Consider the following 23,996-nt stretch of genomic DNA (forward strand, 5'->3'; position numbering starts at 1 on the left):
GCCACCATGTGGTTGCTGGGAATTGAACTCAGGACCTCTGGAAGAGTAGTCAGTGCTCTTAACTGCTGAGCCACCTCTCCAGCCTTCTCATTCTCTGATTTTTTAAAAGAAACATTCTTTTGGAGATTTTTGGGAGAAAGCAGGGCAAGTGCCCTTAATACCTACCTGCTCTGTGTTCATGATTACCATAATATAGGTCAAATAATAAAGAACTCAGATTTAGAGAAGGAAGCAGTTAAAACTAAAATTCAGCAGTAGTCTTTTATGCCAATGCTCTTAGTGACGAGTTAGAGAGAATCCAAATAGGGAAGGGGAAAGGGCACAAGATGACCTGTTCCATGGGACAGGATCATAATGTTTTTGCTGAATATTCACAGCACAACTGGCTCTTTCAATTATTTACTCATCTAACAAATATTTGAAGTTGTAAAAGGACCACAAAAGTGGGGTAAAAGTTCAGACAAATGGAATGTGAATAGTTACATGTCTCCTCATTCTTTGGTTTTAACAAAAGGTCAGAATTGTGAAAAGAATTAAAATATAGTGGGTTGCGCATGTCATGTCACAGTGGAAGATAAAGCAGGAGTGTGTTAAATGTAAATGACTAGGCTCACAGCCTGAACATTCTTTCTCTGCTTAAATAATATCTCCATAAAATCCATAAATAAATCAGATGATTAGAAATCATCTCAGCACTGTTTAGTTGATTGGCTAGTAATCCTTCAATACCTCGGTTTTTTTGTTTGTTTGTTTTTTTAACTTTTGCTTTATTTGTCCTGGGTGGACATTAAATTTTTCTAGGCAAGGCGTAATATATATAATTGCACTGATTTCTTTTTTAGAATTTGCTGTATCTGAGATCAAGAAATATGTCTTAAATTAATGAATGACTGAATCGGTGATGGGTGATTCAGATATTTGGTTAGAAAAGGTATTATTATTCTACCCAATCAAGATACTGAGGCACAGAGAGAGTCTGTAACAGGCTGTGTATGTAGTGAGGCTAATCTGAGGCTTGAACCACCTAAATGCACTGTTCCACCTGCTGGCACTTCCCTCCTGGATCACAACTGGAGAGTGATTGTGACAAGCCTCAGAGAAAATGGAAGAAACATTGGGATTTAGAGTCCAGATGCAAGGATGTCTATGTGTAGAAACTTTCAGCAATTACATTAATCTGAACACACCAATTACCCTTGTCATCACTTCGTTCTGAAATTATGAAAATATTAAAAGCAGCTACATTTATTAAATGTTTGGCAAATTAGAGTATAGATTTCTTAATATCAAGGTTAATGTCTATTCCATGACTTTACCTCATCAGTGAGGATACTACATAACATGCAATATGTGCTCAATAAATATTTGGGAGTAGTTCAGAGATAAGAAAGTGGATGTACACATAGATGTTACCAAGAACAGCTATTAGGGATTTGTTTTTACTGTTTACCAAAGTTGGTGTTGCAGATTAATAAACCTTGGATTCTGAGGTCAGTCTCTGTCTGTCTTCTTCATTGTCCCTCCCACAAGTAGGTGGGTCTACCTTCTCATGACTTAAATGCAGGTGTTCCTAACATTTAGTGACTCTGGTGATCCAGAAACCACTAACCATGGGTTTCTCTGTATTTAGCCCTACAAGATATCTGGATGGTGTCTCTGGGTTGTTCCAAGGGGCCATCCTGCTCAGTCTGTTTCTGGTGCTGTTCAAGGCAGTCCAATTCTATTTACGAAGACAGTGGCTGCTCAAGGTCCTCCAGAAGTTCCCATCCATGCCTTCCCACTGGCTTTGGGGGCACCATCTGAAGGTAAGCAGAAGGGAGAGCTTGGAAGAGTATGAAACACTGGAGCTCTGATAGTTTAGCATTAGTATACAGGGAAGTCTGCTGCGTGATAAGCATGTGAATTTTGAAGGACACTGAGTTTATTTCTAAAAGTGAGCTGGCCTTAATCATGTGGTGCATACTCTTTTTAAAAAGACCGATGTTGACCATAGACTCAAATCTTAAGATATAGACGGGCACGGGAAAACAGCTTGCCTTTATGGAGTAGGTGAGTTATGTCAGCCACAGTGAAACAACTAATCTAGGCTGTTCTCTGAGAGAATTCCTAGAAGTGATGATTTCTATGTTGGGTATCAGTTTCCTCTGAGATGAAAACTGCCCATTTTGGAGAGAAACATGCGATTATAATGCAGGGTATTCTAAAGAGAGGTAAAACATTCTATCCAGAAAGGAAGCTCCTTACAATAAAGGAAGTTCTACGAGGAGGTGAAACTGGCTGGATTCATTAGCCTCCCCCATCTCAAGTATATGTAATCAGTAAGAATGGCTGACTGTGTTACTAGCTCTCAGTAGAATATGATTTGGTAAGGGTCTGCATGAAGGCACTTGGTGAGAGATCACACACTAGCCACATTTAAGAAATTAAATTAGGCAAATTCAGAGTCTCTACAGAATGCTGAGGCTCTTACTCCAGTAGCTTCTCTAAGGAGCCTTAGCTCCATTAACAAGGCTCCAGGATCTGCCCACTGCAAGTCCTTGGGCACAGCAAGGTCTAGATGGAGGAAAAAAAGACAGACCATCAAACCAACCCAAATTTCTACCTTTCTCTGAACATCCCAGAGCCTTGCCCTCTTGGTGGTCCTGCATCTCCTATACCACACAGAGTTCTAGATGTCAAAGAACAGCTTCATGAATTTGTCTTTTCTTTGATGTCTGTTCCCAAAGAACAAGGAGCTCCAGCAGATTCTTACATGGGTAGAGAAATTTCCAAGTACCTGCTTACAGTGGCTCTCGGGGAGCAATGTACGAGTCCTGCTCTATGATCCTGAGTATGTGAAGGTGGTTCTGGGGAGATCAGGTGAGAGTCCAAACTCAGTACAGCTGTAGCTTATCTGCCATCCAATGTTCGCCCCAAGTCTGTGTAATTTTAGAAAAGAATGATATTTCAGCAATCAATGTCTAAATAATACCTACCATTCTCTCTGTGTAGAGACCAACATATAGCTAGCAAATACTTACATAGTTCCTGTCACTTAAAATAGCTGCACGAGGCTTAAATTTCCTTCCTTCCTTCCTTCCTTCCTTCCTTCCTTCCTTCCTTCCTTTCTTCCTTCCTTCCTTTCTTCCTTCCTTCCCTCTTTCCCTCCTTCCTTCCTTCCTTTTTTGTTCCTTTCTTTCTTTTCTTTTTTTTTTTTGCTTTTAAAACAAATTGAGTTGATGTGTTTTACAAATTTCCCAAACATCACAATGACAGAGACTTTCAGCTGCTGGTACAATGAAGTCTGCCTTCCTAAGTCCAGCTAACTGGCAACCCAAAGACAGAAAGAAAGGAATGAGAGGCAGCTTGAGTGGGAAGGCAATAATTTGAAATCCACCAAGAACTAACGACATGGTTACTGGAATGGCTCGGCTGGTACAGGGGTTTGCTGCCCAAGCCTGATGATCTAATTTTGAGCCTTGAAACCCACACTGAAAGTGGGAGGAATGAACCAACTCCACAAAGTTGTCCTCTGAACTCCACCCACTGTAGCAGGGGCACCACAGATAATAAAAAAAGTTTTAAAATACTGTAAAACTAAAGAAAAGCTTGCAGTTTGAACACCATCCCCCATCTGGTCCTCAAGATCTGTCTTACTTTTCAGATCCAAAGGCTTCTGGAATTTATCAATTCCTTGCTCCCTGGATTGGTAAGTATATTAAAATAGGGAGCGTGTTTTCTTCACTGTTCTTTGGCTAATAAAGAACAACAGGTGACTGGCAACAAGTATCACCATCCATTCCTAAAACAAGCTTAATGTCTCTTCTTCTAATCAGTCCTTAGTCCTTTTTAATGCTGGCATGAGTGCACACGATACATGGTTTCTGCCACATTATTTCTTCAGACATTCATTGCCAGACATTTATATGTGTGCCTCTTGACCTGATCCCAACATGTTTTAATCCTTCATTCCACTTCTGTCTTAGTCACAGCAGATTTATCAGACAAATTGGAAGTCTCACTTTCTATGTCTTTGTCTTTAAAAAGTCCCTCACTATTACTGGAGTTTTATTTCCTGAATTATATCCCAGTGAATGTAACCAAATGATCCCAGGGGTACCTTTGATTCCACCTCTGTCAGACACATTCACATATCAATCTTTCGCCCAGGCTATGGTTTGCTCCTGTTGAATGGGAAAAAGTGGTTCCAGCATCGGCGGATGTTGACTCCAGCCTTCCACTACGACATTCTCAAACCCTATGTCAAAATCATGGTGGACTCTGTCAATATAATGCTAGTGAGTAGCTCTGTCTCTTTCTCATTTTATAACACCCACTCAACAGCATACACATAATGACTCCACCCTTAAACACCTTCTAGGCATTCACATAGACTAAACGCATAAATTGGACAGCTCCTGATCAGCAGGAAGGAGCCACACACTTCAGAGAGCAATGTGGTAATTATAGGACCAAGTGTTTATCACAATGTATAAGACACCATACAGTATAAACTCCCTGTTGTTGGCTGGACTGGATAGCGGCATCCTCAAGGTGTTATAAGACAAAACGTCCTGGACTCCAGGGTTTCTGTATGATTTTAAGTGACTCATGAGAAAGTAGACACCAGTCCACATCCTCACACCTTTACCTGCCAAATCATTACCTCATATTAGGCCCTAGTTTCTGGCATTGCCATTTGAAGGGTAAGAAGTAATTCAATTAACCAATAGCATGCATGAGGAATTTCACCTAGGTCAACAACCTTTCTTTTCCTTTACACATTTTATTTCTTCCTGAATTTGTGTCTATACCAATTTTTCAAGTTTAGTTTACTCTCAAAATTTCAAAGAGGCCATTTTTATAAACTGAAAGTTTATACTTGTTTCTAAAACCAAATAAGCAATAATTGAACACCATGAGAAAATATGCTGATTTGTTAAAGAGTTTGGAAGAAGCAGACATCAGATTACAAACATTTTCTTCGTGCTTTAAGTTTGCTGGAAGCAAATGAATTTAATGGAGAGGGACTCCAGACTGACTGATTATCTATAGATTAAGAGAAAACTGTTAGTCTAGATGAGAGAGGCAAGACGGCTACAGACGTGTGTCTCTAGGAGTCTCTGGTACTTATATTCCTATCAAAAGGTTAGATAATTGGGATAAAAATTCTAATTGTGTGGGCATCTTACGTATTGAGTATTTGCTAATATATAACTCCATTGGTTAACTTTAAGCATCTAGAGTTTTACTTTACTGGGTTACTGGAAGGTGGGTCCGCCGAGAACTGAGTGATTATGGCTGTGAAGGAACTAGTGGCTCCAGGACCAAGCGAACCAGAGCTGGAAGCACAGGGACTGGTCACTACAGGGGCAAGTTAGAGACAGTAGCCTGGAACCAGCTCAGGTCTGGCCCTGCTCGAGAGCTTGTTGAGACAAATGGGCTTGGAGCAGGAACATGGTGGCCAGGCAAGGAGCTAGCTGGACACCCATTCTTTATAATATCTCCTGCTACAACATTGTGTTATTGTAATTTTGTATACATTTAGCAACTTACCATTTTATATGATAAATGAAACTAAATCATTGAAATACACTTATACCTCACTGAAAAACCATGATAAGAAGATTCAGATGTCTCTAACAATTATAAAAGTGTCAAATGAATTTTCTAAACCATTACAAAATTTTGTTTTATGATGATTTTTAATTATCTTTTTCCTATGTTTCTCTGTAAAAGAGTTGATGTTGATGGTTAACAATTGTAATCACTATATGCAAAGGAAAGTAGCACAGAATCATTGCAGAAATACTCTGTAAAAACATATACAAAGGGCCTGTGGATGTATCTCACTTGATATTATACTGTGTGACATGTAAGAGCATGGGTCTGATCCTCTCTAGCTCATTAACCTAATGTGGTGGTGTGCACCTGGAGGCATAGTACTCCCACTCAGGAGGAGAGGCAGGAAACTGCATAGCAAATTCAAGGTCAGCATGAGTGGACACAGTCTGCTTCAAAAGCCAAAAAGAAGAGTGGGAAGAGGGTGTGAAAGAGATTCCAGAGATAGTATCTGGGACTGAGCACAGAAAAGCAAAAGAGTGGGGGAAAGAATTGTAATTTATTATAACTAAAAACATTTTTAAAGTAAAAAAAAAAGCAAGCAAGGAGAGTGTAATGTGTCTTAAAAATGAAAAGCATAAAATATTTGACTTTGTTCAGGGAAGAATAAAATGGAATTTTAAAAAACATTATAATGCTTTGATGTGTTCCAATAGAAGAATGAAAAAACTTCAAAGGGATTTTTAAAAAATATAATTAATCTGTAAAAACTAATTTTAAAAAAGAAAATTTAAGTGCTGTTAAACTGACTTTATATTCCAATGACTGACTTGATTAAAATTACCTGCTGGTTTGAAAAAAAAGAGTATTAGTCTAAACACAGGTCTTCTGAAGAAAATTAAGAAATTGTCTTGTTCTCACCACAGGACAAATGGGAGAAGCTTGATTGCCAGGACCACCCTCTGGAGATCTTCCACTATGTCTCCTTGATGACACTGGACACTGTTATGAAGTGTGCTTTCAGCCACCAGGGCAGTGTTCAGCTGGATGAGTGAGTGACAACCCTTTGTTTGTAGAGTCTTTGGTCTTATCAGTCTGTTTAGTAAGTTAGGATTTAAGTTTAGTCAGTTAGTGTTTAGGAAGAAGAAAGTGGGGCAGCTAAGACAGTTCCTTCCACAAAATATAAGATTCTCATCCAGCCCTAGGCCAATCTCTAATTTCAAACCAGAATGAACATTGTGGAACCCTGGCAAGTGTAGAAGCTCAGTTGGCCATCCATTATCTAAAGTTCCATAGTCAAAAGATCTTGAAGTTGTGTGTCTTGGTATTGTGTGTCCCATGATTAAAAGAATGACTATAGAGAGCTCACCCTATTATTGGTTCAGACACACGAATCATCAGTATATTGTATCTTCTGTCCTCAGAAATTCCAAGTCCTACACTAAGGCTGTTGAGGATCTAAACAATCTGACTTTCTTTCGTGTGAGGAGTGCCTTTTATGAGAACAACATCATCTACAATATGTCTTCTGATGGCCGTTTGTCCCACCGTGCCTGCCAGATTGCTCATGAGCACACAGGTTCTGTTCCCACCTCCTTCTGTCTTTTAGCAGGATCATCCCAAAGACATGATCATATACCTCAGACACAGTGAGTTTACCAGAAGCCTCTGCAGGACTTGAGGCACTCATGTCAGTTATTAAGATATAAGTTTGGCAGCTAGAATGTTAGCATATAAGGTACATTACCACCAGCTTTACTACATTAGTGACATATCCAACAGCCTTCAACATGACTCTGTGGCCCATGATCCTGAGTGGAGGCTTGAGGTATATGAGATTGTGTAGACTTCAAATCATGACTAAATTCGCACCTGCACATACATCTGGGACTCCACAGGACATGGAGATTAGGTTCAGGGATTGTGTGTGTTACAGTAGCTCTGGGTTCTATCTGATAAGTGCTGTCGTGGGATAGATGGAGTGATCAAGATGAGGAAGGCTCAGCTGAAGGATGAGGCAGAGCTGCAGAGGGCCAGGAAGAAGAGGCGCTTGGATTTCTTGGACATCCTCTTGTTTGCCCAAGTGAGTGGGGTACAGGGTTGAGATTTGGCCAAGAAGCTCAGATGAGATACAAACTCTGTTCTCTCACCTGTACATTCATTCAGGATGAGAACAGCTTGACTGATGAGGACCTGCGTGCTGAGGTGGACACATTCATGTTTGAAGGTCATGACACCACAGCCAGTGGAATCTCCTGGATTTTCTATGCTCTGGCCACCCACCCTGAGCACCAACAGAGATGCAGAGAGGAGGTGCAGAGTGTCCTGGGGGATGAAACCTCTGTCACTTGGTGAGAACTACTCACCTATCTTCTTATAGGAGAGACCTTCTGGTCTTCCCAGCTTTGTATGACTCTTCAGGATGGGCTTCATTTCAGGGACCACCTGGACCAGATGCCCTACATCACCATGTGCATCAAAGAGGCCCTGAGGCTCTACCCACCAGTGCCATCTGTGAGTCGAGAGCTCAGCTCACCTGTTACCCTCCCAGATGGACGTTCTATACCCAAAGGTAACCATATGCAGTCACCTACATGCTCTCATGTGTTTCTGTTGTCCCAGCTAACTGGATCCTTACTTTGAAGTTGAGGTGAGGTTATAAAGTTGAGATGAAGAAGTCTCCTGGAAGAAATGCCAGATTCTAGTTAAATGTCATTCTCAGCCTTGACATTGCAGTCACTTGATATACTCATGGCTCACAAACAATGACACTAGTCTTGTAGTGATAAGATTTTGTTTATGGATAAAGGCAAATGAAAAGGATAAGGGAATCCTATATGTGGGTACACTGCCTCCCAGTTTCTGTGGAAACTTTGAAGTGATGAAAGGTGGGAGCTAAGTTCTGTGTTCCTTGTCATCATAGGAAAACACCTGTTAGTGAACTCATCTTTGGATATGACCCTGCCTCTGCCACATCCAAAGAGTATAACTATAAGAAAGATAATGATCTTCATTGAGAATTTAGTATTTCATGTGAAAATGTACATAAACCATGCCGGAGGAACTGTGATGTCGGAGGAGGAACTGTGTCTTGTTAACTAGTATATGTTCTTCAATGGTGGGTGTAAGACATTTGATGAACCTGTGCTGTCATCGCACTTACTAGAAGCAGGATACACACAATACTTCATTGCTGTCTGTCATCACCAGGTTTATGGTTTTCTAATGTATACTTCATTAAACTCCCTATCCCCAGAAGGATCACTAGCTCTACATGGTGACTCCTTATATACAGGCCATATGTATTTGCCACTGAATATGGTTGTAGAGCCCTGTTTCTTTGGCTTAATTGTGTTTCATTCTGTGTCTTCTGCCTTCCTCCCCACAGGTATCATAGCCACAATTTTCATTTATGGTCTCCATCATAACCCAAGAATCTGGCCAAACCCAAAGGTATGAAAGCCCAGAGAAGAGAGAAGAGCCACTCAGTTGCAACTTTAAACATTCTGTATCCTTTTGCATTGGAAATGACCTTGATTCCATCCACCCTGGCCCTGTGCTCTCTTTGCAGGTGTTTGATCCCTCTAGATTCGCACCAGATTCTTCTCGCCACAGCCATGCCTATCTGCCGTTCTCAGGAGGAGCAAGGTGATGATGGGAAAGGGTTGGAGGGAAAAATAGAGGGTTGGCACATATTACTGTTTTATGTTTCTGATCGCTTACGTTCCCATGTTGTCTACTTGCATGTACTCTGTGGGTCTATGTGGGTAGACGCTGTCATGTGTATATGTTTGTGCCAAAAGAAAAGATAGCAGCAACTCAGTATAACACAGATTTTTAAAACCCACTGTCCTGTAGCCACTGAAACATCTGTATAAAAATTAGTGTATTGTCATTTTTAATAAATTCTGAACTTCATATTTTAGAATTATATTCCTTATGAAGATAAAACAGAAAAATTTTAGTTTTTAAAGTCTTAAAGGATGAGTTTTCCTTTCTCAAATTTCTCATTATTGCCTTATAGGTTTTTTTTTAATTAATTCAAGTGTTGTATGCTTCTATAAATCTTTAAAATATATGTGTCTATAAGGGTATGTGTAATAAATATATATTAAGTATTATAATGTGATATATTTAAAATTCTAAAAACTGTGTAGGCGCCTCTGTTACAGTCATTTATGTAAGAGTTCACAGCTTGCTGTAGGTTGGAAACCACGGCTCTCATCACACATTTTTGACTTCTAGACTCACAACATTTTTTTCTGCACATACAAATGCTTACAACTTGTATATACACTCCCAGTTTGTAAAGCTATGCATGCAGGAAGAGACTTCAGTGAACAGGCCTGGCTTACCTATTCTAGTGGTGTCAAAAACAGGAATTAGGACATTAAATAGCTTCTGAGGAAAACCCACTGTTTAGTGATGATGTCCGCCACAGATGGTGTGTGCAATGACAAACAGCTGAGTGAGACAAGCAGCTAAAAGGCTGCTGTAAAACTCCACGGAGTCCACAGGACTCATCCTGCAGACCACAGATTCCCCCTAAAACTTCTTAAGGGTTGGATACAATGGTCATCAGAATTAACATATCTCTAGGGATCACATGGGGAAGAAAATTAAGAGTTTCTTCTGATTTACTAGTTCTATGAAACTTAAAGCACTGAATCAGCTCCCACAGAACAAGCTTCCTACGTGGCATTTCACTAGACACATATGACGGAGTTTCAAACCACCGTTAAGAATTTCATCTTAACCAGCTAAAAGTATAGTGCAGCCATTGGAAGACAGGAGAGTCGCAGGTAGTTAAGTTCCTAGCTTAAATACCGTTGGGTATAGTAGTGAGGGTGAAGAGAAGCATTATTGGCAACTTCAGCAACATGAGCTGAAATAGGAGGTGGAGCTGTACAGGTAAGAGGTGGTAACTCCACAAACATACACTAAGAATAGTTATGTCTGGGGCATCTGGAGCTGTTCTACCTGACAGTGTGCATAGGAGGAAGAGCATTGAGAAAGGGGCTGTGGAGAACAAAGGACCAAGATAGAAAATTGAAAATGCAAATAAGGTCTTTTCTGTAATTCGATTAGATGGGTACAGATGATGGTTGTCTGGGGGTAATGAGGGATTGGAGCCTGAATGCTGAGTGGGAGGAAGATGGAGGAACAGCTTGAGGATACCCAATCAGATGCATTCACCACAAGCTTCTAACACCAGATTCGACGCTTACTGTAGGGTCAATCCGTTTTTATACACAAATAATAATCCCCAGGATGGTGACCTACCCCTCCTCATATTGCCCTGAATAGGAGTATCACAGTGGAGATCCAGAAACTGTTAGTGGAGAGAATTGGTTAACCAATGATTACCTCCTTAAATAACTAACATGCTTGGGCTCTATGCACACAGAGCTGTCACTGTTCAAATGATATTCCATACAAGAACAGGACAAGGGTTAGAGAGACCTAGAGGAGCAAGGGAATTTATCCTAGGTCAGTAGCCTATGTATAAAGACAAGGGATTGAGGTGGCGATGTGACCTATAAGGAAAGTGATCTCAAAGCAAGGGAATGATTTAGGTGTGTGGTCTATAAAGAAAACGATTAGGCTGATACCATGATGGGGAATCTCGATGCTGTTCAGGACTGAGGCTAAAGAAACAAGACTTACTGTATCCAGAACAGTCTCAGACCACATCTTACTTTATGTGTCTCTGCTTGGTTCAGGAACTGCATTGGGAAACAGTTTGCCATGAATGAGCTGAAGGTGGCTGTGGCCCTGACCCTGCTCCGCTTTGAGTTGCTGCCAGATCCCACTAGGATCCCAGCCCCCATGGCAAGACTTGTGTTGAAGTCTAAGAATGGGATCCACTTGCGTCTCAAGAAGCTAAGATAATTCAGGTGGAGACAGGACAGCTCCAGAGGTCTGCTGCCTGCAATACCTGCTTTTGTCCCTGGCTTATCTGTACTTACTTTGCTTTCTCTTTGATTCTTGTCCTTCTGCTTTCTGCAAGGTGTCCTGTCATCTCATCTTTCTGTCATCATTTCTGTAGCTTTTCCTCCAGATTCCTTCCCAGCTTGTGCATGTACCTGTTTCCCATTTAGCTTTACCTCTGACAAGCCACTGAACCTGCAGCCAGCAGCCTGTTCTCCAGCCTGTTTACCCCTTATAACCATTGCACTGACAGAGGAAGATATATTTTAGAGGGAGACACTTGTACCTTTCTCTCCCTTCAGTTATTAGACTCTTGGGACAATGGACATCATGAATTAAAATGTTCTTACAAATCACATGCTGGGAGAAAGTAAACACTAAAAATCTGAGACCATCCAGAGGAAGGAACTTGACTCAAAAGAAGAGAATTTAGACATTTCTGTTTGTCTCATGCTGAAATTAATGTTGGTAGATTTTCTGGTATATGTCTCATTTTTTTCTATGAAATAATAATACTGATACAGAAAGGTAGAGAGAAATGTAGAGTTTTTTCTATTTTTAGCTAAACTGTAAATAAATTCTTTTTACTTCATCAATTTCTGTTTTCTATTTTCATTTAAGATACAGAAAATCTACTCAGCATGAACCTAAGCTTCCCGAGGCAGTTTTGCCATGCCAGCCATCAGGGAAGCATGTTGTTGTCTGGTCTCCACTGGTAGAATATGGTAGAATTCTCAGCTCCTGAGAGGTCAAGACAGAATGCCTGAGAGGTTGTTCTTTGCTTTTTGACTCCTGGGCTGGTTGTAATTAAATACAGGTTGGTGAATTTGTGAAGCTAAGAAGTTTTCTTATTTTAATCTGGTCTTATTTGTTTAGAGTACTCTGATGATTCAGTTTAGTGGTTTGAAGAATTCCCCTTAAACACTCATGACCTGGACTTGGATTCTTTTGTGACAATGGCATCAACTATAAAGAAAGGTGTTTGCCATCCAAGCACCAAACACAAGGGCACCCAAATTTATTAATCACTACTACAGCTAAAAGTTGTATTGACCCTCACATAGTGATAGTACAGGACGTCAATGCTCCACTCTCACCAATTGATATGTCACCCAGACAATAACTAAACGAAAATTCTGGACCTATGATGTCATAATCCAAACATACTTAACAGATATTTTGAGAACATTTTACCCAAATACAAAAGAATAGACCTTTATCTCAGTACCTCAGGGACCATTCTCCAAATTAGTTAGACACAGCAAGTCTCAACAGATAAAGTTAAAATCACGCTTTGTACCCTATCTGATCACCATGGCTTAAAGCCAAATGTCAACAATAGAAACAGAAATACAACTAGAAAGCCTAAAAACTTAGTAGAACAACACACTACTGAATGAAAAATGGGTCAAGACAGAATCAAGAAGAAATATAAAAACTTTTTATATTGAATGAAAATAAAAACACAATCGTATATAATGAAGGCCCTTTAAGAGGCAAATTTATTCCACTAGGTATCTACATAAAAATATTGGTGAGATATCATATTAGTCACTTAACAGCACACATGAAAGAACTAGAGCAAAAGGAAAAATAATGCTCCAAAAGAGTAGATGGCAAGAGATAATCAAACCCAGAGCTGAATCAAGAAAATATAAACAAACAAACAATAAGAACAACAAAACCCCCAAACAATTGGTCCTCTGAAAAAAATCAATACCCAAATTAACAAAACGGTGGAGGGATGGGAGAAGAGCCAAATTAAAAAAGAAATGAAAAAGAGAGACAAAACTACAGATACTGAGGAAATCAAAAGAACTATAAGAATATACTTTAAAAACATGTATTCTACCAGATTCAAAAATATAAAAAATAGATAATTTCCTTGATATATACTGCCTACTCAAGTTAAATCAAGAACAGATAAGCAAATGAAGTAGAAGAGAGAAACTCAGAGGATTTTCATTAAAAACAAGGCAAGGCTGTCCACTCTCTCTGTACTTATTCAATAATGTACTTGAAGTCAAGCAATAAGATGACTGAAGGAGATCAAAGGGATACAAATAGAAGAAGTCAAGATATTTTTATTTGCAGATGATATGATAATGCATGTTAGTGATCTTAAAAATTCCACTGAGAAACTCCTCCAGCTGTTAAACACTTTCACAAAAGTAGCAGGATATAAAACTAATAAAAAAAATCAGTGACCTTCCTATACACATAGGATAAATACAGTGAGAAAAAATTGGGGAAATTATATCTTTCATAATAACTTCAAAAATCATAAAATATCTCATGGTAACTATATCCATGGAAATGACAGACTCTTATGATAAAACTTTAAGACATTTAAGAATTTGAAGATAATATCAGAAGATGAAAAGATCTCCCGTGCTCATGGTTTAGTAGGACTAATATAGTAAAAATAGTCATCCTCCCAAAGCAAATCTATAGAGTCAATGCAATCCTCATCAAAACACAATTCTTTACAGAGCTTGGAAGGACAGTTCTCAGCCTCATTTAAAAACTCATTTTACACATACATACCGACACACACAGACACACACAGACACACACACACACACACACATCAAAACAACAAGAACAACAACAAAAGGAACAACATGAAGCTAAAACAATTCTGAATAATAAAAGAACTTTTGGAGGTATCACAATCTTTAACTTCAAACTGTATTTCTGAGCTATAGTAATAAAAACAGACACATATCAGTGGAAACAAATTGAGGACACAGAAATAAGTCTATATACTTACTTATACCTTATTTTTAAAAAGAGGCCAGAAATATATACTAGAAAACAAAATCTAGCATCTTCAACAAATAGTCCTGGCAAAACTGGATGGCTGCATGTAGAAGATTGCAAATCGATCTATACCTGTCAGTTTTCATGAAAGTCATTCCAAATAGATCAAAGACCTCAATATAAGATCAGATTCACTATATCTGATAGAAGATAAAGTGGGGAATATTCTTGAAGAGGAAAAGGCTTTCTGAACAGAGCATTGATAGCATAGGCACTAAGATCAACAACTGGTAAATGTGACCCCATGAGAGTGAAAATCTTCTGTATGCCAAAGGACATCATAATTTGGACAAAGCAGCAGCCTACACAATGGGGCAAGTTTTCTAGTAACTACACAGCTGATAGAATGCTAATATCTGAAACACATACATACATACATACATACATACATACATACATACACATACATATATACACAAACCTAGACATTAAGAACACAACAACGCAATTAAAAATAAAGATGTGCATATCTAAACAGAATTCTTAAAAGATGAAACACAAATGGCTGAGAAACATTTAATGAAGTGTTCAACATCTTTAGTCATCAGGAAAATGCAAATCAAAACTACTTTGAGATTTAATCTTACATCAGTGCCAGGAATGGCCAAGAACAATTAAACAAATGACAGCTCATGCTGGTGTGGATACAGAGCAAGAGGAACAACTCATCTATTGCTGGTAGGAATACAAACTTCAACAGTCACTGTGGAAAGGCTATACCACTCTTATGCATTTACCCAAAGGATCCTTCATCCAACCACAGAGACACTTGCTCAGCTGTGTTCATTACTGCTCTATTCCTAACAGCTAGAAACTGGAAATCACAAGAAACTGGAATCAGTTTAGATTTACATAATGGAACAGTATGGAATATCATTCATCTATTAGAAAACAAAATAATGAATTTTTCAGGTAATGGAGAGAACTAGAAAAAAACTATGAATATGGTATATAACTTTAATTTTTTTCAAGGCTTACTTTTAATGATGGTTCTTTTTTTTCTGTTCATTCTTTTTTATTGGATGTTTTATTTACATTTCATATGTTGTCCTCTTACCCCATCCCCCACCCACCCAGGAACCCTTTATCCTCTCTCCCCTCCTCCTTCTTCTTTGCGGATGTAACCCCTACCTACCCCCCACTCCCACCTCCCCACCCTCAAATTCCTACCCCCTGGGGTGTCCAGCCTTCATGAGGTCAACGATCTCTTCTTCCACCTATGCCCAGCAGGGCCCTCCACTCTTACATATTCAGCTGAAGCAATGGATCCCTCCCTAAGTGCTCCCAGGCTGGTGGTTTAGACCCTGGGAGCTGTGGTTGGTTGGCATTGTTGCTCTCCTCATGGGGCCACAAACCCTTTCAGCTCCAATGGTCTTCACTCTAACTCCTCCATTGGGAACCCCATTATCAGTTCAATGGCTAGTTGTGAGCATCTGCCTCTGAATATGCCAGACTCTTGCAGACCTCTGAGGGGACATCCATATCAGGATCTTATCAGCATGCACTTCCTGACTTCCACATCAGCATCTACCTTTGGTGACTGCACATGGGATGGATACTCAGGTAGAAAGGTCTTCAAATGGCCCCTCCTTCAGTTTCTGTCCCTCACTTTGTCTCCATATTTGCTCCCTTGAGTATTTTGTTGCTCCTTCTAAGAAGGACCAAATCACCCCCACTTGGTCTTCCTTCTTCATGAGCTTCATGTGGCCTGTGAGTTGAATCTTGGGCATTTCAAGGTTCTGGGCTAATATCCAATAATCAGTGAGTGAATACCATGTGTGTTCTTTTGTGATTGGCTTACCTCACTCAGGATGATAATTTCTAGTTCCATCCATTTACCTAGGAAGCTCTCCAATTCATTGCTTTTAATAGCTGAGTAATACTCCATTGTGTAAATATACCACATTTTTTGAATCCATTCCTCAGTTGAAGGACATCTGGGTTCTTTCCAGCTTCTGACTATTATAAATAAGGCTGCTATGAATATAGTTGAGCATATGTCCTTGTTATATGTTCGAGTATCTTCTGGGTATATGCCTAGGAGTGGTATAGCTGGATCCTCAGGTAATGCCATGTCCAATTTTCTGAGGAACTGCCAGACTGATTTCCAAAGTGGTTGCACCATCTTGCAGTCCCACCAACAATGGAGGAGTGTTCCTCTTTCTCCACACCCTCGCCAGCATCTACTATCACCTGAGTTTTTAATCTTAGCCATTCTGACTAGTGTGAGATGGAATCTCAGGGTTGTTTTGATTTGCATTTCCCTGACGACTAAGGATACTGAACATTTCTTTAGGTGCTTCTCGGCCATTCGAGTTTCCTCAGTTGAAAATTCTTTGTTAAGCTCTATACCCCATTTTTTAAATAGGGTTATTTGGTTGTCTGGAGTCTAATTTCTTGAGTTCTTTGTATATATTGGATATTAGCCCTATATCAGATGTAGGATTGGTAAAGATCTTTTCCCAATGTGTTGGTTGTCATTTTGTCCTATTGACAGTGTCCTTTGCCTTACAGAAACTTTGCAATTTTATGAAATCCCATTTGTCAGTTCTTGATCTTAGAGCATATGCCATTGGTGTTCTGTTCAGGAACTTTTCTCCTGTGTCCAAGTATTCAAGGCTCTTCCCCACCTTCTCTTCTATTAGTTTCAGTGTATCTGGTTTTATGTGGAGGTCTTTTATCCACTTAGACTTGAGCTTTGTACAAGGAGATAAGAATGGATCAATTTTCATTCTTCTACATGTTGTCCTCCAGTTGAACCCGGACCATTTGTTGAAAATGCTGTCCTTTTTCCACTGGACAGTTTCAGCTCCTTTGTCAAAGATCAAGTGACTATAGGTGTGTGGGTTCATTTCTAGGTCTTCAATTCTATTCCATTGATCTTCCTGCCTATCTCTGTACCAACACCATGCAGTTTTTATCACTATTGCTCTGTAGTACAGCTTGAGGTCAGGGATGGTGATTCCTCCAGAAGTTCTTTTATTGTTGAGAATAGTTTTTGCTATCCTGGGTTTTTGTTATTCCATATGAATTTGAGAATCTCCTTTTCTAATTCTGTTAAGAATTGAGTTGGGAGTTTAATGGGAATTGCATTGAATCTGTAGATTGTTTTTGGCAAGATGGCCATTTTTATTATATTAATCCTGCCAATCCATGAGCATGGGAGATCTTTCCATCTTCTGAGATCTTCGATTTCTTCCTTCAGGGACTTGAAGTTCTTGTCATACAGGTCTTTCACTTGCTTGGTTAGATTCACACCAAGGTATTTTATATTATTTGCAACTATTGTGAGGTGTGTCATTTCCCTAATTTCTTTTTCAGTCTGTTTATCTTTCATGTAGAGGAAGGCTACTGATTTGTGTGAGTTGATTTTATAACCAGCCACTTTGCAGAAGTTGTTTACCAGGTTTAGGGGTTCTCTGGTGGAAGTTTTGGGGTCACTTAAGTATACTATCATATCATCTGCAAATAGTGATATTTTGACTTCTTCCTTTCCTATTTGTATCCCTTTGACTTCTTTTTGTTGTCTAATTGCTCTGGCTAGAACTTCCAGTACTATATTGAATAGGTAGGGGGAGAGTGGGCAGCCTTGTCTAGTCCCTGATTTTAGTGGGATTGCTTCAAGTTTCTCCCCATTTAGTTTGATGTTGGCTACTGGTTTGCTGTAAATTGCTTTTACTGTGTTTAGGTAGAGGCCTTCAATTCCTGATCTTTCCAAGACTTTTATCATGAAGGGATGTTGAATTTTGTCAAATGCTTTCTCACCATCTAGTGAGATGATCATGTGGTTTTTTTTTTCTTTGAGTTTGTTTATATAGTGGATTACATTGATGGATTTCCGAATATTGAACCATCCCTGCATTCCTGGGAAAAAAACCTACTTGATCGTGATGGATGATTGTTTTGATGTGTTGTTGGATTCGGTTTGCTAGAATTTAATTGAATATTTTTGCATCGATGTTCATAAGGGACATCAGTCTAAAGTTCTTTTTCTTTGTTGGGTCTTTGTGGGGTTTGGGTATGAGTGTAATTGTAGCTTCATAGAACGAATTGGGTAGTATTTCTTCTGTTTCTATTTTGTGGAATAGTTTGAAGAGAATTGGTATTAGGTCTTCCTTGAAGATCTGATAGAATTCAGCACTAAAACCATTTGGTCCTGGGCTTTTTTTAGTGGGGAGACTTTAAATGACTGGTGCTATTTCCTTAGGGGTTATGGGACTACTTAGATGGTTTATCTGCTCCTGATTTAACTTTGGTGCCTGGTATCTGTCTAGGAAGTTGTCCATTTCATACAGGTTTTCCAGTTTTGTTGAGTATAGGCCTTTGTAGTAGGATCTGATGATTTTTTGAATTTCTTCAGTTTCTGTTGTTATGTCACCCCTTTCAGTTCTGATTTTATTAATTTGGATACTGTTTCTGTGCCCTCTGGCTAATCTGGCTAAGGGTTTATATATCTTGTTGATTTTCTCAAAGAACCAGCTCCTGGTTTTGTTGATATTTTATATTGTTCTTTCTGTTTCTATTTGGTTGATTTCAGCCCTGAGTTTGATTATTTCCTGCCTTCTACTCCTCCTGGGTATATTTCCTTGTTTTTGTTCTAGAGCTTTTAGTTGTGCAGTCAAGTTGTTATTGTGTGCTCTCTCCAGTTTCTTTTTGTAGGCACTTAGAGCTATGAGTTTTCCTCTTAGCACTGCCTTCATGGAGTCCCACAAGTTTTGGTATGATGTGTCCTCATTTTCATTGAATTCTAAAAAGTCTTTCATTTCTTTCTTTATTTCTTCCTTGACCAAATCATCATTGAGTAGAGAGTTGTTCAGTTTCCATGTGCACGTGGGTTTTCCATTGGTTTTGTCATTATTAAAGACCAGTCTTAGTCCGTGGTGATCTGATAAGATGCAAGGGATTATTTCAATCTTTTTGTATCTGTAGAGGCCTGTTTTGTGACCAATTATATGGTCAATTTTGGAGAAGGTACCGTGAGGTGCTGAGAAAAAGGTATATTCTTTTGTTTTAGGATGAAATGTTCTATAGCTGTCTGTTAAGTCCATTTGGTTCATAACTTCTGTTAATGTCAAAGTGTCTTGGTTTAGTTTCTGTTTCCATGATCTGTCCATTGCTGAGAGTGGGGTGTTGAAATCCCCCACTATTATTGTGTGAGGTGTAATGTGTGTTTTGAGCTTTAGTAAAGTTTCTTGTATGTATGTAGGTGCCCTTGCCTTTGGAGCATAGATGTTCAGAATTGAGAGTTCACCTTGGTAGGTTTTTCCTTTGATGAGTATGAAGTGTCCTTCCTTATCTTTTTGGATTAATTTTGGATGAAAGTCGATTTTATTTGATATTAGAATGGCTACTCCAGCTTGTTTCTTGGGACCATTGGCTTGGAAAATTGTTTTCCACCCTTTTATTCTGAGGTAGTGTCTGTCTTTGTCACTGAGGTGTGTTTCTTGTATGCAGCAAAATTCTGGGTCTTGTTTGTGTATCCAGTCTGATAGTCTGTGTCTTTTTATTGGGGAATTGAGACCATTGATGTTAAGAGATATTAAGGAAAAATGATTGTGGATTCCTGTTATTTTTGTTCTTAGTGGTAGAATTATGTTTGTATAGTTATCTTCTTTTGGGGTTGTTGGAAGATTACTTCCTTGCTTTTTCTAGGTTGTAGTTTCCCTCCTTGTGTTGGCGTTTTCCATCAATTATCCTTTGAAGTGCTGGGTTTGTGGAAAGATATTGTGCAAATTTGGTTTTGTCATGGAATATCTTGGTTTCACCATCTATAGTGATTGAGAGTTTTGCTGGATATAGTAATCTGGGCTGGCAATTGTGTTCTCTTAGGTCTATATGATGTCAGTCCAGGCTCTTCTGGCTTTTATAGTCTCTGGTGAGAAGTCTGGTGTAATTCTTATACATCTGCCTTTATATGTTACTTGACCTTTTTCCCTTACTGCTTTTAGTATTTTTTCTTTGTTTTGTGCATCTGATGTTTTGATTATTATGTGATGGGAGGTATTTCTTTTCTGGTCTAGTCTATTTGGTGTTCTGTAGGCTTCTTGTATGTTTATGGGCATCTTGTTCTTTAGGTTAAGGAAGTTTTCCTCAATAATTTTGTTGAAGATATTTATTGGCCCTTTAAGTTGGGAATCTTCATTCTCATCTATACCTATTATCCTTAGGTTTGGTCTTCTCATTGTGTCCTAGATTTCCTGGATGTTTAGAGTTAGGAGTTTTTTGCATTTTGCATTTTCTTTGACAACTGTGTCAATATTTTCCACCGTATCTTCTGCATTTGAGATTCTCTCTTCTATCTCTTGTATTCGGTTGGCGATGCTTGTGTCTATGACTCCTGATCTCTCTCTTAGGTTTTCTATCTCCATGGTTATCTCCCTTTGAGCTTTCTTTATTGTTTCTATTTCCATTTTCAGATCCTGAATGTTTTTGTTTAATGCCTTCTTTGTTTTCTTGCATTTCTTTAAGGGATTTCTGTGATTCCTCTTTAAGGGCTTCTACCTGTTTACTTGTACTCTCTTGTATTTCTTTAAGGGAGTTACTTATGTCCTTCTTATAATCCTCTATCATCATCATGAGAAATGATTTTAATTCTGAATCCTGCTTTTCTGGTGTGATGGGGGTGTCCAGGACTTGCTATATTGGGAGAACTGGGTACTGATGATGCCAAGAAACTTTGGTTTCTGTTGCTTATGTTCTTGTGCTTGCCTTTCGCCATCTGATTAACTCTAGTGTTACCTGCCCTCACTGTGTAAGACTGGAGTCTGTATTTCCAGTTATCTTGCTTGTTGCAGAGCTCCTCAGAGTCCAGATGTCTCTGTGGTCTTATGATCCTAATCTCCTGAGTGGAAGAACTCCTGGGACTCAGGCCACCTCTTGGATCTGGAAATCCTTCTGCTCTAGGTGCAGTGGTTCCTCTAGGATGGCTCAGGATACGATGTCTCCCAAGTGCAAACCACCTTGGTGTCTGCTGCTCTGAGTGCAGTAGCTCCTCGGCTGCTCTGAGTGCATCAGCTCCTCTAGAATGGCTGAGGATTCAGTATCTCCACAGGAGCAGACCAACTCTGTGTCTGCCCCAGCCCAAAGGACCAGGAAGGGGCGGAAGGGAAGTGGAATTCCAGAGGGGCAGGTTTTGGGTAGTTGGTGTGTCCTGAATGTCCCTGTTTCCCAGATGTATCTCTGGGGCTTAGGGAGTGAGATCGAGTTCTTATTGGCTGCTTTGAGTGCAGTGGCTCCTCTAGGATGGCTCAGGATTCAGTATCTCCACAGGAGCAGATCAACTCTTTGTCTGCCCCAGCCCAAAGGACCAGGCAGGGGTGGAAGGGTTAGTGATGGTTCTTAAATCCTTTAACCTCCTTTTTATCTCACTACACACCAGAAGCAATGGAAAAGAAAGAATACATGGGAAGCAGACCTGTCTATAAATGGTTCTGTGGAGGAAATCCCATCTGTGTTGTCTGGAAATCAGCAGTTCAGTTCACAGGTCAGCAGCAGTTCAATCAACTTGCAAACAGTTTGCAGATATGGCAGCAGTCCGGATAGCAAACATGAATAAGTAGCAGCTTAGGCCTCAGCTTAGGAGGGACCGGGGCCAACAGGAACTCTAGGAAAAGTTCTCAGCTGTGCTTCTCTCATCAAAGGAAGATCATCGAAGACAAGAGATCAAGAAACATTTAGCTATATAAGCAAGCCAAACTCAGCCTCCATCACTGTCCATCAAGTGCTATTTATACTCCCTCCAAACATCACCTGTCCTCCATGGGTCTTGCTTCAGCACATGCTTCTGTCTCAGCTGACATCACTCTGTCAATCAGCTGGAATCTGAGGAAGCTGCAAGAAACTGCAGCATATTACCAGAAGCTTTTGGGTGTGTTTCTCTTTATGGAGTCCTGAGAAATGGAGCTCAACTATGCAATGTAGGGTGGACTAATACATATGTGTCCTTAGCAAAAAAACCCTTCATCATGTGTCCTGTCACGTGCTTGCTTTAGCAGAACATCCTTTCACCTGTGTCTGCTTCAGTGAAACATTCCTTCATGTATTTGCCCCAACAAAACACCATCCAACACAGTGGACTTTCCAAGAACCTTTCACTTTCCACTTCAGAGATAACTTGGAGCCAGAAAGACAGACATTCACTTATATATGAATGTTAGCTGTTAAGTCTTTGATAAGGAAGCTATAATCCATATAACCACACAGGTTAGGCATAGAGTATGGGGATGGAGAAGAAAGATGGCTCTCCCTAGGAAGGTGAAATAAAATAGATAGTCATGAAAGGAACTGGAAAATCAACAAATATGGGTAGGGAGGAGGAGGAGGAAATGGGAGAGAGAGAGAGAGAGAGAGAGAGAGAGAGAGAGAGAGAGAGAGAATATGGGAAAGGACAGCTGAAATTAAAGGCCATTTAGGGTACATATAGAAACCTAACACAGTAGAATCTTCCTAAAACATATACATGTATGAATGCAATCTAAATAAAGTTATCAATGAGAGGGATGGAGCTGTAAATGGATATCTCTCATTATCAAATTGTACCCGACTGGCCAGTATGGAGTTGAGCAGTCTTTTGAGGGAAGTGTGAGGATGATTATAGGAAAGATAGAAAAAGATGTAAGAGACAGGTAATGGGAAAGCTGCATGACTATCCCACACCAGTCTCGAGTGTGTTTCTCATAGCCTTCTTATACTATAGTACCGTGGGAAGCAGAGCCACAGCTAACAGAAACAATTCTGCTTAATATACACATTTGTTCTTACCCAAAAGATTCCCTATTCTTTCCACCAAGGTCAATAGAATCTTCAGCTCCTTGCCTTGAGCCTGAAGTGCACCTCCTCTTATTGTTCCACATGTCAGCAGGCCTGGAAATCTGTCCACAGACCCTGACCTGCCTTGACTCTGCCTGACAGGCAGACTTTTTTCCTCTCTTTTTTCTTTTTCTTTTAATTGGATATTTTATTTATTTATATTTCAGATGTCATCCCCCTTCCCCCTTCTCCACCCCCAGAAACCCCCTATCCCATCCCCCCTCCTTTTTGCTTTTATACCATTTTAATTACATGCAAATAATAAAAAAGGAGGGAGAGGCAGCGAGCTTTGGGGGCTGCTTGGCAGGAATATGACATTGGCCAAGGACAAGGAAGTAGGCTTCAGGTAGGAATCTGACATTAGGCTAGAAAAAAGAATCAATTTCAGGCAGGAATCTTAATCTTAGGCTAGAACAAAGAAGTAGGTGTCAGACAAGAAAATGACTTTGGGCTAGGACAGAGAAGTAGGCTCAGATATTTTGGTCATCCTGATAAGCCCTTAGAAACAGTGATCACAGGAGTGATCACTGAACTTTGTTTATTGCCTTGCTTGCTCTTTGACTATTTGTGTTTATTGTCTTGCTTGTTCCTTGACTATTTGCATCTAGTGTATTGCTAGTTCCTCAACCTAGAACTGACCTTAATACTTGCATGTAATTTTCTCTTTTTTTTCCTCTACTTCAGTGAAGCAGCAAACAACTCCTGACACCAAACTATGCTTCCTGTGCCAGGAATAGTTCCATCTAATTGAGTTGTTGACCAAAGTTGCTCCATGAGAAACCTTAAACAACCCAGGATATTGACAAGTCTATTGACTGTTCTCCACAAACATACAGTAAGGCCCTTCTGCTGAAAACAACATCTATACAATTTATTAAACACAACGAAGTTGA

The 23,996-nt window shown here is 39.6% G+C and overlaps 1 protein-coding gene across 3 annotated transcripts; it reads left to right on the forward strand.

The window, feature by feature from the left end:
• The first annotated feature begins 1,600 nt into the window (after window positions 1-1,600).
• LOC114636736 (cytochrome P450 4A14) lies at window positions 1,601-23,996 on the forward strand. Of its 3 annotated transcripts, none has more exons than XM_028784835.1 (13): window positions 1,601-1,805; window positions 2,727-2,859; window positions 3,644-3,688; window positions 4,150-4,277; window positions 6,468-6,592; window positions 6,966-7,120; window positions 7,518-7,624; window positions 7,708-7,892; window positions 7,980-8,113; window positions 8,930-8,994; window positions 9,113-9,189; window positions 11,265-11,461; window positions 23,788-23,996. In XM_028784835.1, the coding sequence occupies exons 1-12, from the start codon at window positions 1,611-1,613 to the stop codon at window positions 11,431-11,433; spliced, it is 1,518 nt and encodes a 505-aa protein (XP_028640668.1). In that variant the 5' UTR covers window positions 1,601-1,610; the 3' UTR covers window positions 11,434-11,461; window positions 23,788-23,996. The 3 variants fall into 3 exon arrangements, with proteins under 3 accessions (XP_028640668.1, XP_028640673.1, XP_028640664.1); XM_028784840.1 differs by lacking the exon at window positions 23,788-23,996 and adding an exon at window positions 12,094-12,311; XM_028784831.1 differs by lacking the exon at window positions 23,788-23,996 and having other exon boundaries at window positions 11,265-12,068.

The sequence above is a fragment of the Grammomys surdaster genome, unplaced genomic scaffold (assembly GCF_004785775.1).
Source record: "Grammomys surdaster isolate TR1022 unplaced genomic scaffold, NIH_TR_1.0 100, whole genome shotgun sequence".
NCBI lineage: Eukaryota > Metazoa > Chordata > Mammalia > Rodentia > Muridae > Grammomys > Grammomys surdaster.

Bases quoted from the DNA above. Each gene is read 5' to 3' on its own strand.
- LOC114636736 (XM_028784835.1), top strand. From the start codon at position 1,611: ATGGGTTTCTCTGTATTTAGCCCTACAAGATATCTGGATGGTGTCTCT. The intron at 1,806-2,726 runs GTAAGCAGAAGG...CTGTTCCCAAAG, and splicing joins TTTGGGGGCACCATCTGAAG to AACAAGGAGCTCCAGCAGAT. The intron at 8,995-9,112 runs GTATGAAAGCCC...CTCTCTTTGCAG, and splicing joins GAATCTGGCCAAACCCAAAG to GTGTTTGATCCCTCTAGATT.